Below are 12,791 nucleotides of genomic sequence, written 5' to 3' on the forward strand. Positions count from 1 at the left end.
TCTCTCTCTCTCTCTCTCTCTCCCCCCTTCTCCCTCTCTCTCCCCCCTCCCTCCTCTCTCCCCCCTCTGTCTTTTCTTTTCTCCCTCCCTCTCTCCTCCCTCTTCATCCCCTCCCCATGTTTAGGAACCTCAAGATTTCTTTACAACCTGAAATAGAGGGTGACTTTCCCCCCTTAGAAGCTGTTCTCTCCTATGTCACTTGCTTATTTAGAAACTCACAGTGACTATTGCTTGGTGTGGGATCACGTGCAGACTCCTTTGCTTGGCTCTTGAGAATGCTCATATCCATCGGGCCCTTGGTCTTACCTTACTTACCCAAACTTTGTGCTTCCTTATCCATAGCAACAGCTTTCCTGATAACCTGTGTGATTATGTGCACCATTCCAACTCTGTGGGCCTCAGTTTCCCTAATCCAATGTAGAACTAGATGGCCTTTGAGGTCCTGCAGTTCAGGACCCATCATCTTCTCTGGGACCTTGGACAAGTCACGGATCCTTTGTACCTCAGTCTCCCCGTCTGTGAAACTGGAGAGTTGGATTTGACGTCTTCCAGGGTCCAGATGCGCTCCAGGTCTCGGGTCCTCTAGGTGACCTTCTCTGGGCTGCAGTTCTGCCGCCAGATGAGGGAGTTGGACTGGCTCTGAGGTCCAGTCCAGCTCTGAATCTAGGTTTTTGTGACCCTTAATGGGTCTGTCTTGGTTGCACACAAGAGCTCAGTCAGTACTTGTTGAGATCGAGGGTCTCTGGGTCAAGGTCTTTCCTCTGCCTCGCGTCCTCTTTTGTCTCTTCTCTAGCCCTCCATACGCAGAGGCGCTTCTCCCTAGAAGCCTTCCCTGCCTACCTCTTCCCACACTTTTTAGCTATGTGACCCTGGGCCAATCATTTAACCTTTCTCAGTCTCAGTTTTCTTATCTGTACAATGGACATAACAATATCACCTGCCTCCTGTAGTTGTGAGGAGCCAATGCGATAATTATGTGAAGTGTTTTGCAAACCTTAGGGAGCTATGTAATCACCAGCTGTTATCAGCAGTGAGGATGAAGGCTCTTGGAGGATGGGGCCATATGGTCTTCTATGTCGGAGGTCTGAGAACTGGGCTAAACATATGGCAGATGCTTAAGAAAGGCATTTCAAATGCTTGAGGCCTAAGATTTCTGACAAAGACGTCTCCATCGATCATCCAAATAGTCTCTTTGCTTGATTTAGCACAAGTGACAAATTCTATCCCCAACTGATGAGCTAGAGATCTCCCGAGGGTATTAACCAAGAGGATGAAGGACCTTGAATCCATATCATACGGACATCGGTGGAGAGACAGTTCTGGGGAGACAAGAGCTATCCTCAAGTATGGGAATGGCCATCACGTAGAAGAGAGATGAGCTCGTTCTCTTTGGCCCTGGAGGGTAGGACCAGGAGCAACAGAGGGAAGTTATGAAGATGCCAACCGAGGCTGAATGTTGGGAAAAAATTCCTAACAATTAGAGTTGTCTCAACATAGAATGGGCTGCCCCAAGAGGTTCCCCTCCAACCAGCTGACCCCTTGTCAGGTATGAAATAGTGGGGATGCCTTTGGTGAATGGATGGCTGCTGAGGTACGTCCCAACCCCCCCATCCTCTTAAAAGTGTGCCATCTTGTTTTGTAGTGTCCTTGGGTGAAGTCTTTTGTGTGGAAGATCACAGAGTTTAAGTTGGAAGGGACCTCAGAGCCCGTCTCATCTAGCTTGTACCTGGACAAGAATCCCCTCTATACCGGTGTTTGTCAAGTGATTATCCAGCCTCTGATGAAGGGCCTCCAAAGATGAGGAATCCACTCTTTCCCATGGCAGTCCATTCCATTCTTGGACCCTGTTGATCATTAGGAAGTTGTTGTTTTTTTTTTTTTCTTATCACAGAATTAAAAAAAAAAAAAAGCTCTGAGGCCCACTAGTCCAACCAATACCTGTAGAGGAATTCCCTCAACAACTAATCCTATAAATCATCATTCAGCCTTTGAGGAGAGCCCTTTATTGAGGGAGAACCCATTGCCCCCAGAAGCAGCCCATTCCATGTTGGGATTGCCTCAATTGTCAGGAAAGTTTTCCTCATCACAGAATTTGAGTTGGAAGGAACCTGGGAGGCTGCTTGTTCTAACTTGTACCTGACCAAGAATACTCTCTAAAACCTTCCCAAGAAGAGTATTCTCTCCATTATCACCCTCAGCTGAAATTTGCCTCTGAGCTACTCCCACCCATTGTTCCTAATTCTGCCATCTGGGCCCAAACCTTATCTATCAGTGTCATCTTTGGGTGAGATTTGGAGAACAATTCTTATGCCTATGATTAATCGAGTTTGGCAACATGCTTATTGATTTAAGGAGAATAGTTGCACTAATGTGGGATTCGAGTCACCCAAGTGTTTTTGTGATTCCATCTGGGATTTGTGATGGCATGGTAAATGGTTGCTATTTGTCCCCGATTTTCTGCATGATATGGATAATACAGCCAAACTGGAAAAAAAACCCTAAAAAGTAATTAGCTGTTTATTTTTCAGGCCCCATCAGAAAATTGAAGACACAGGAGAAACCAGTGATGAGCTCCTTGTCCGTCTCACATCTGCGGTAAGGTTATTAAATGTACTTGACTTGGGGTCTTGACCATGATCATTTCTCTGTTTCTTCTTCCTCTTTGTCTTCATCCCCAGTTGAGAGCTGGAAGGGACCTCAGACTCAATTCACTTCACCCAGCTTTTTTAAAGCCATCCAGGCTGGCAAGTACTTTGTACCAGTGGATGACAGATGATTTCTGGCCTGACTTGCTGGGTTGTCCCTTCCAAGCCCCCATGGGTGTACTTGCCATTGATTACCAGGCCCAGGATCAAATCCTGGTTCTTCCAAAGAGCTATGGGAGCTTGGACAAGCTTCTCCTCTCGGGACTTCAGTTTTCTTCTCTATAACTTCTAGGTCCTAGTTTTGTTAGTTACTATTTGTGTGACCTTTGGCAAACCTCCGAGCCTCAGTTTTTACATTTAGCAAATGAAGGTTGGATTGGATTGCTTCTGAAGTCTCTTTCAGCTCTAAATCGATGCACCTGTGTTCTTTGATCCTATGTATGTTTATGTTTTAAGACAGACTCAGAAGAGAAATGAATGAGGAATTCTCCATATGAAAAGAAAGTGCTTTTCAAAAATACTCGATTAGAAAATCTCAGGAATTTGTCTTGGGCCTTGACTTTGGTTATACAATTGTAGAACGATTACTTTGTTTTTCAGTCATGTCCGCCTCTTTGTGATCCCAGTTGGAGTTTTCTTGGCAAAGATAGTGGGGTGGTTTGCCTTTTCCAGCTCATTTTACAGATGAGGAAACTGAGGCAAACAAGGTTAAGTGATTTGCCCAGGGTCACACAGCTAGTAAGTGTCTGAAGCCAGATTTAAATTTAGGAAGTCTGCCTGACTTCAGCCCTGGTGCTCTATCCACTGCGCCATCTACCTTATTTTGTTGTAGGACTCTTTAAGATAGAATGAGCAAAGGGTAGCCTACGGGGGGTTAGCAGGGCATCCTCTGAACTTAGCCTGGGCTAAATGGAATAGAATGGAGTTTGTCCATTGGTCAGTGAGTACTGAATGACTGTGACCAGAACTTTAAAAGGACAGAAGGCACTGGGGGCACTCGCAAGGTCAGGAGGAAAACACTGTAAATAACTAAGTCGTACACGTGGCAGGAATAATCTTGGTTGGCACTTAAAGGTCACAGCTCAGTGGAGAGAGGGGGGCCTTGGAGTCAGAATGGGCCAGCTTTAAGACCTAGCTGTGACTTGAGCCGGCTCTGTGAGCCTGGGCACGTCCCTTCTCAGCATCCTAGGCAATGCCCTCGGCCACTAGAAATTTGGGATCATTTGTTAATCCCCGTCCGTGAAGGGCACTTCTACACTGGCTGCTGGCTCTGCCAAGGAAGGCGCTGGTCATTCTCAGAGTAGACACCAATTTTGAGTTTCACTTTGCTCTCTCCTGTCTCTGTGAAGAGCTCACATTACCTCCTATGCTTGGACAGATTCTTTTCTCTCTCTGCCATCTTTCCTACAACATCCAAGTCTGGGGCCACCCTCTCCGTACAACCCTGAGCTAAATAACACATCTAGGTGGGATTTCTCCCCCTGCCTCAGTCTCTCATGCCACTGCCTGCCCTTCCTAGGGACGTCATCATATCCAACATATGTTATACTTGTCTGTGTGTGGGTCTCCCCCCACCCCAAATGTATTGTGAACTACTTCATTGCCCGCAGGGTCGGTTATTTTCTTTCCTTGGGTCCCTCATGTTGTGAATAGTTGTTGTCATTAAGTTGAGAAGTGGGGGCTGTGTCTGTGGCTTTCCAGTCTGGGGTGCTCAGGCTCTTAGAAGCTCACTTTCATGAAGAGGCCTGTTACCAAGAGCTGTTGAGGGTAGAGGATTGTCGTTGTTCAGTTAATCCGTCATGTCTGACCCTTCACCGTGGGATTTTCTTGACAAAGATGCTGGAGTAGTTTGCCTTTTCCATCTCCGTTGTGTTCCCATTTTTACAGGTGAGGAACTGAGGCAAATAGGAGTTAAGTGACTTGTCCAAGGTCATACAGCTAGAAAGTGTCTGAGGCTGGATTTGAATTCAGACCTTCCAGACCCCAGCATTCCAGGCCCTTCTATCCTCCACTGTCTCCCCGAGTCTACTCAAGCTCATGCTCATCCCTTCCATGACACTCTCTATCCATCTCATCCTCTACCCTCCCCTTTTCCCTTTGCCTTCAATCTTTCCCCAACATCAGGGTCTTTTCCAACGAGTCCCATCTTCTCACTGTGGCCAAAATATTTAAGCTTCATCTTCAGTATTTGACCTTCCAGTGAATAGGCTGAATTAATTTCTTTAAGCATTGGCAAATTTGACCTCTTTGCTGTCCAAGGCACTCTCAAGTCTTCTGCAGCACCACAACTCAAAAGAGTAGAGGATAGATGGTGAGAATAATAATGTTCATTTACATAGAGTTTTAAAGGTAGTAAAGGTCCACAGGACCCTCCCTCAGTTAAGCCTCAATAGCCCTGTGGGGTGGGTATTACAGGTATTATGATCCCAATTTCAGACGAAACTTCATCTCAGGAATGTTCGCTGCCTAGCTTGTGGTCACACAGCAAGCAAATGTCAGAGATAGGATTTGAACCCAGGAGGCTTAGAAGTCATTTCGGTCAACACCCTCCCCACCTCCTCCCAACTCTGCCATTTTGCAAAGGAGAAATCCAAGAAGTGAAATGATTTGCCCAAGTTCATAGAGTTAGTAAATGGAATTCAGGTTCCACCCTCTTAGATGGAAGGTGTAGACTCTAGACCTTTATCTGGACCTTGGTAGACTCTTAATTTCATTCAGAATTTTGGTATATCTTTTCTCATTAGATCTTCCTCAGGCAAAGATCTGATGATTTCACCTCCTTCTTCAAGACATTTCCAAAGCTCCCCAAAGCCTCTTTCACCTAGAAGATCAAATGGTCAGTGGCTGGGGGCACTCCAGATCCTCTCTCTACCCTTGCCAATGTGATTTAGGTCTGAGCACATGCAAGCCAGGACACTCCCCTCACTTCTGCTCCTACTCTTGGAATGGGAGGCACATGATGGGACTTTATTTGCTATGAGACTTCTCTACCTTAGAATTTCCCAGATTTGTTCTTTTCGGGGACTCTGATGGTCTGGGTTGGATAAACTGGGGAAATCTAGATTTCTTTTTTGACCATATGCCGGGGAGTAGGAAGGGCTGGATTGGTGCAAGCTGGTAGGAGTTGGGGAAGGAGAAACCATCGAGGAAGGAACTGGATTTTTTTTGGAAGAGAATCTCTAAAATTTGAATTCTAGAACCCTGGTGTAGTCTCTTCCTAAATGTAGCAGAAGCTCTTGGAGATCATACTCTTGGTGGGTAGATTTGTGGAAGGAGCCATTCTTTCTGAGGAGCCCCTGGGGTCAGCTTGATGACTCTGAGCCAGGAATGAGTTAAACTAGGCTTAGCGTGAAGGAATGGAAACCTTGTTTCTGCTTGCCTTTCTTCCTGGCTGCCTGCCCCTTGCTTACCTGGAGGAGAGAGGATGCTGGCCTGAGTGGACTTGTCTCCTCCTGGAGAATAAGGAGGTCTTCTCCCAGGGGATGCGTGACCTTTGGACTCATTTCTTTTGTAGAGCATCAGGGAGGGGAGCAATCACTCCTTGCAGTTCAGCTGCAGGGGACCTCCCAAACCCCACCCTTTCTTTGGAGTCTGGGCTGTTTGGGTAGCCTGCAAGGCCCGGGCTACCCTTTGATTTGGCTGGGGATGGGGAGGGAGTTGAGTGACCCCAGGACAGGCGGCTTTGATTCTGCTGGGAATTCTGGTGATCCTCATCATTTGTTCATGATAAATATCTGACATCTGTACATATTGTTTTTAGATTTATAAGATATTTTATATGGTTTGATCCTCTTAATCACCCCGCGCTGAGAGAGACAGCTTGGCATAGTGAATAGAGCATGGAGAGCCAATTTAGCACTCAAAAAGACATGGGTTCGAGTCTTGACCCTGGGCATCTCCCTGGGTGAGTCACTTAAGCTCTTGTTGCCTTCAGGCAGCTCAGAGAGCGTAAGCTCTGCTTTGGTGAAGGGATATGACGCCAGGAGCTCCTCAAGGTAATGAGGTCACAGGGCTCCAGTGTGAAAAGAGGTTTGGGGATGAAGAGGCAGCTGTCTGGCACTGCCTGGGTCGGTGCCCCAAACCCCAGGCATCCCTGGTTGTGAGCATCACAGCAGCACCAGAGGAAGGGCAGGGTTTCACCGTAACAAGAGCTGACATTTACACGGAGCTCGAAGATTTACAAAGCACGGCATGAATGATGCAAACAAACAGAAACTATACGAATGAATCACACAGAGATAAATTATGCATGCAATTTTCAAAACATTACGGAAGCAGCTCAGAACAGTAGGAAGAGCGACAGATTTTGAATCAGAGGTCCTGGGTTCAAATCCTAGTTCTACTCCTTACTACCTGGGTGACCTGGCACCAATCACTTCATCTCTCTGGGCCTCAGTTTCCTTACCTATAAATAAGAGGTTGGACCTGAGGGCATCTCATTATCTCTTTAGATTCTTACATCAACCCTGGGAGATAAGTGCTACAGGTATTATTGTCCCTGTTTTATAACGAGAAAAGTAAATCTCTCTAACCTTAAGGGACTTCCTCCTGGTCGCAAAGGTGGTATGAGAGGAAGGATTCGAACCTGGGTCTGTTGACTAAGTCTCTCCATAGTCCTCTGCTACCTCTCCATGCTTCTGTTTTATTTTAAGTGCCTGTTTAGCTGGAAAGGACATCTCTAGAATCATAAACATAGATTTGGAAGGGACTCCAGATCTCTTAGACCAGCCCCTTCATTGTTCAGATGAGGAAACTGATGGAAGTAGAGAGGTAAGGGACTTGCCCAGGGTCGCTATGTGTCAGAGGCAGGACTAGAACTCACATCTTCTTGGCTTTGAGGCCAGCTCTCCACTCACTAGGCCCCACTGCGGCTCAGTCCAGTAATAATTGAATTGTGTGACACGTGTAAGATTCTTGGCACAGAAACTTGCCGTGGGGGAAAACATTTCTGACATATTGTAATATAATAATAATTATTATTAAATTAAATATAAATTAACATATAATTAGAAGGTATAGGTACTTCTCATTAAATGGTCATTCAAAATATGTAAATTAATTGTCACTGGACTGAGCCGGAGGCAGTGGGGCAGTGGGGCCTTGGGCAAGACCCCAGGGTCTTGCTGCCATGTCTTACTGAACTTGCAGTCCACTAATGCCCCCAGGAGGGGAGGGATGATGGGAACATGCATTTATTAAGCACCTACCCTATGTGCCAGACACTGCTAAGAAACAACTTACAAATATGATCACATTTGATCCTTTTAACAACCCTGTGAGGGAGGTGCTATTATCCCCATTTTACAGTTGAAGAAACTGAGGCAGACAGAGGTCAAGTGGCTTGCCCAGGGTCACACAGCTAGTAAGCGTCTGAGGTTGTATTTGAACTCAGAGCTTCTTGACTCCAGGCCCAGAGCTCTGTGCACTGTGGCGCCCCCTAGCTGCTTCGGCCAGATTTTTCTTGTGTATACACAGTGCATATATTTTGAGATAGAAAAAAATAAAACTTCTCTTTTGTGAGGAAGATGAGGTATGTAGAAAGAAGCATCAATCCCTGTGCTATAGGTGATACTTTTAATTTAATTCTTCGGCTGGATCCAGACTGCTTGACTTGAGAGTTTTGTTTTTGTTTGTTTTTCTTCTAATTTTTGGTCCCAAATGGATAAAACACTCTTACTACTTTGTGGGTTAGAGGCCTGTTCATCCAGAAGATTAACCGAACACGAGTCATGGTTGTTCCAAAACCAAAGGGCCGTTTGGCGCTTGCCGCTCAGGCCTGGCCGGGATGATGTGAGTGAGCCTTTCTCCGGGTGGAGGAAGGTGCTCTGGGGATCCAATCCCTTGCAGGTCCCCAGGACCTAGTCCTGTGCCCTGCAAAGCCACGAGAAAGAAAGAAAAAAGCCCTTCCCTGCTGCTGCTCCGGTGCCAGGGAAGGGAGTTACGTCTTCCCCGTGGAAAACTTGGCGCCCTCGGTTTCCTCTGCCCTTCTCTGTGGGCTGGTAAGCTCAAGTCGGTACGAGACTCTCATTTCCCACTTCTTTGGTACTTGACAGTTTATAGAATGTTTTCTCCCTTTGGGCAAGCCATGAAACCTCTCAGCCTCAGTTTCATCACCTGTGAAATGGGTGTGATAAAATTCAAACTGTTATAATAATAGCATTGTACCTCATGGGGTTGCCAGGAGGATAAATGAGGTGGCTGTATGTAAAGAGCTTTGCAGACCTCAAAGTGCTTTGTAAATATTAGCTCCTTATTTGTTATGATCAGGTGGTGGTCTTACCCACCACAGCCCTCTGAGGCAGATGGTGCCTGGAAGCAGCACCCACTTTGTTCAGGTTCAGAAGGATTAAGTTAAGTGACTTGTCCAGGGTCACACCTCCCGTAAGTGCCTGAGATGAGATTTGAACCCAGGTGTTCCGAGCTCACATGCCATGCTTTGATTTGCCACCAAAGATCGAGGCACCAGCTTAGAACAGGGCCTGTATCATAATGAATTTCTAGCAGGCTGGTGCTGCGGGAGCCGGGGCAGGTCACTTTCTCTCTGGACCCCAATTTCTTCTCTATAAAGTGAAGGTTTCTGAGGCCCCTTTCTGGCAGTCCCCGATGTAGTGACCTATAGGGGCCGTCACCATGATACATGCTGATTTGGGTAAATCTAATCATGTGAATTATTCATTTACTTGGAGTTATAATGTTTTCTCGTCTCAAGCCTAAGCAGTACTTTGTTCCTGCAGAAAATAAACATCCGTGATTGCTCACGATCCATTGGCAGACGCTAATTCATGCACTTGCTGCTGATGGTGGAGGAAGTAAAGGCTCATTAACTTATAACTCAGAAGACCCACGGAGCTCGACCTCTTCTGACCTTAGAGACAAGAAAACTGAGGCCTGGGAGAAGTGACTCGTCCCTTGTCACAAAGTTTAGGGAGTGACACAGTAAAGATTCGAACTCTGCTCCTCTGATTCCTGAGTGTGGGGGGTGCAGCCTGTGCAAAGACATGGAGGTGGGAGATGAGACATCACAAACGCGGAAAAGTCCAATAGGCTGATTTGGCCAGAGAGAATGGGGCAGGAGAATTGACGCGAGCGAAGCTGGGGCAGGGTTGAGGAGGCTTCGTGGCCATAGACTGAGTTCATGTTTGACCCTCAGAGTGACAGGCAGCTATTGAATATTGCGGGTCCTTTTTTACTTCCATTTTTATTGCTATTTTGTGTTTTTACACCCCTTCAACCGAGAATAAAAAGAGAAAAGGGGAAGCATTTCAGCAAAACTAGCCAACATGTCCTTAGAACCCGAGGTTACAGTGTATACAACATTGTGCACCCATAGGCCTTCACCCTCACAAAGAAAGGAGAGAGGATCCCCATCCTCTTTCATCTTCCCCCAGCCCAGTTTCCAGGCTCCATAGAATTCACTTTCCTCATCGGTTCTCATAGAGCAACAATATTCCCCGTTATATTCAAAGTCCACAATTGGTGTGGTCATCTCCCACTCAGTGGGCATTTACTGGGTCTCCAGATCTTTGCCACCACAAAAAGTGCTGCTACGAATTTTTTTTGAAACCTACGGAGCATTTCTCTCAGACCTTTTAGAGGCCTGTCATACAATGGGATCTCTGGGTCAAAGGGTATGAGCTGCTGAGGCGATTTTTCTGGAATATTCCCAAATGCCTTTTCAGAAGGGTTAAAGTCATTCCCAGCTATCCCAAGAAAAATTAGGGTTCCTGGCTTTCCATAAACCCACCAGCTTTGACGGTTCCCACGTGAGGCATTTATTACGTGCTTACTGTGAGCCAAGTACTGTGCTAAGTGCTGGCACTTCAATCAATAACATTTATTAGGCACCTCCTATGTGCCAGACACTGTGATAAACACAGGGGATCCAAAAAGGAACAAAAGACCCTCCAGGAGCTGACAATCGAATGGCACCTATCATTAATTATTATTATTATTGTGAGCACCTATTACTATTATTAGTAACTAGTGTTGGTACAGCATGCACAAAGAGGCAGTCCCTGCCCTCCAGGAGCTCACAATCTAATGGCACCTATCATTAATTATTATTATTATTGTGAGCACCTATTACTATTATTAATAACTAGTGTTGGTACAGCATGCACAAAGAGGCAGTCCCTGCCCTCCAGGAGCTCACAATCTAATGGCACCTATTATTATTAAATTAATAAAAAGAATACTAGCTAGCATGACTACAGCACAGAGACAGTTCCTGCCCTCACATGGCTGACCTTCTAGTAGGGGGCAAGGTAACGCATTCGAGGGAACTGAAAACCAGTGGGGAGATGGGAAGGTGGGGAGATCGAGAGGGTCAAGAGGAGAAGAGGCTGAGAAGTGAGTGAGATGCTCTGAGACTTCCTCAATGGAAGCTCCAGGCAGGAACTGACCAGTGAGAGGAGGAGACTGCCCCGGGGGGGCAGGGGCAGCAGGATGAGAAGTCTTCGGGGCAGAGGTGGGAAAGTCTCGAGGGTCACAATCAGAGACAGGAGAGAAGAAATCTGGTTTTAAAAAATATTTCCGAATTTCCTGGGAAATGTGAGGCGAAAGCCCAGATTTGTTTCTCACCTTTCTTTTCTTTTTAGTGATGGGGGGCATAGTGAAGCGTCTTGGGCAGAGCCTTGGGCAGCCTCCATTTTATCTTTATGGATCTGTCAGCTGTGTGGAGTGTGAGTGGTAAGAGGAGACGTGATGGGAGTCAGAGACCCCGTTCCACTATCCCAGGGTTGGAGAGTGGTCTGGCCCTGCATGGCAGGGAGCCCCATTGGAACATACCTAAGGAATGCTCCTCTGCCTCTGCCAAGAAGGTGCTTGGGCACTCTGGGGCAGCGCTCATTGTTCAGACGGTTTTCAGGTCTTGAAGTCTAAACTGGCTTCTTGGCTCCTTCTGTCCGCTGTTCTTGGTCCTGCCCCGCTCCCCAGGGCCAAAGAGAGCCAGTGGAAGCCTTCCCACTACTAGAAGCTGACTCTCGCTAAGAGGCGATTAGAGTGGTCTGGGTGAAAGGTGGTGAGTGTGAGTGCTGGGGGGCGGGGGGAGAAGGGGACCCCGGAGACCCACACAAGAGGTCTTGTGGAGGCAGAATAGACAGAACCTGACAACTCGGGGTGAGCAGTCAGCCACACACTCGATTATGTGTGACAGTAACCAGTTCTCGGACAGCGGGGACTGACTTTTGCCTCTTTTTGTGTCCCCAGTGCTTAGCACAATATCGGACACATAGTAGGCACTTAATGTTATTGATTAATAATAATAATAAAGATTAGTATCAATCTAGCACTCTAAGCTTTGCCAAACACTTTGATTTTCGCAACAACCCTGAGATGTAGATAGGTATTCTTATTATTTCCAATTTACAGCCGAGTAAAGTGAGGCTGAAAGCCATCTCACCGTGAGAGGTAGGATTCACACTCAGGGCTTCCAGATTCAAGGTCTAGTACTCTATGTATACGCTGCTCCCTCTAGTGGTCAAGAAGGATGAGGACTGACCAAACTTGTCAAAAGACCCTGTCATTAACGGGTGTCAGTGACCTCGGTGGAGTGAGGAGCCAGATGACAAGGGGCCTGGGAAGTGAGGAGGAGTGAGGAAATAGAGGCAAGACTCTTAGACCGGCTTCTTCTAGGATTTGGCCACAAAAGGGAGGCGAGCCGTCAGATGCTTTCAGGGGCTGGGGGTGTCAGGCAGGCTCTCTGAGGGCGCGTGTTTGGGGGCAGGGATCGCGGGGACAAGCTGCTGGTGGAGGTGGGAGGGGATGGGGTGGAGGGCCCAGGTGGGGAGAACTGGTCGTGGCAAGGAGAATGACAACCTTAGGAGGGGGCGATGGGCCATGACATTGAACACGCCGAGAGGTAGAATGGGGAGCAGGGGGGGCTCAGGGCAGGAGGGGAGGACGGTGCTGGAGCAGAGCAGGTTTGTTGACTCACTGACTGAAGAGATGGGAAAAGTGCTGATAGCAGCCTTCTCAGGCCAGGGGAAAGACTTTCTGTTGTTATTTTTAAAAATTTAAGAGTTTATTTTAAAAATAAATGTTTGTCTTCCTGTGGAAATGAAAATTAAAGTGAAGCCAAGTCCCTGAGCAGCCTGGAACACTGTGATCCCAAGGGGTCCCAAGGCCCATTCTCTTGACTCCCTGGGA

The 12,791-nt window shown here is 47.0% G+C and overlaps 1 protein-coding gene across 3 annotated transcripts in view; it reads left to right on the forward strand.

The window, feature by feature from the left end:
• RAPGEF5 (Rap guanine nucleotide exchange factor 5) overlaps positions 1–12,791 on the forward strand; it is a 235,505-nt gene that overhangs the window by 64,058 nt on the left and 158,656 nt on the right. For all 3 annotated transcript variants that reach the window (XM_027872072.1, XM_027872073.1, XM_027872074.1), the window contains one exon: positions 2,529–2,595. In XM_027872072.1, coding sequence (XP_027727873.1) covers positions 2,529–2,595 — 67 coding nt within the window. The remainder of the gene's footprint in view (positions 1–2,528; positions 2,596–12,791) is intronic.

This window comes from Vombatus ursinus, unplaced genomic scaffold (assembly GCF_900497805.2).
Source record: "Vombatus ursinus unplaced genomic scaffold, bare-nosed wombat genome assembly UNPS02014799.1, whole genome shotgun sequence".
Lineage (NCBI taxonomy): Eukaryota > Metazoa > Chordata > Mammalia > Diprotodontia > Vombatidae > Vombatus > Vombatus ursinus.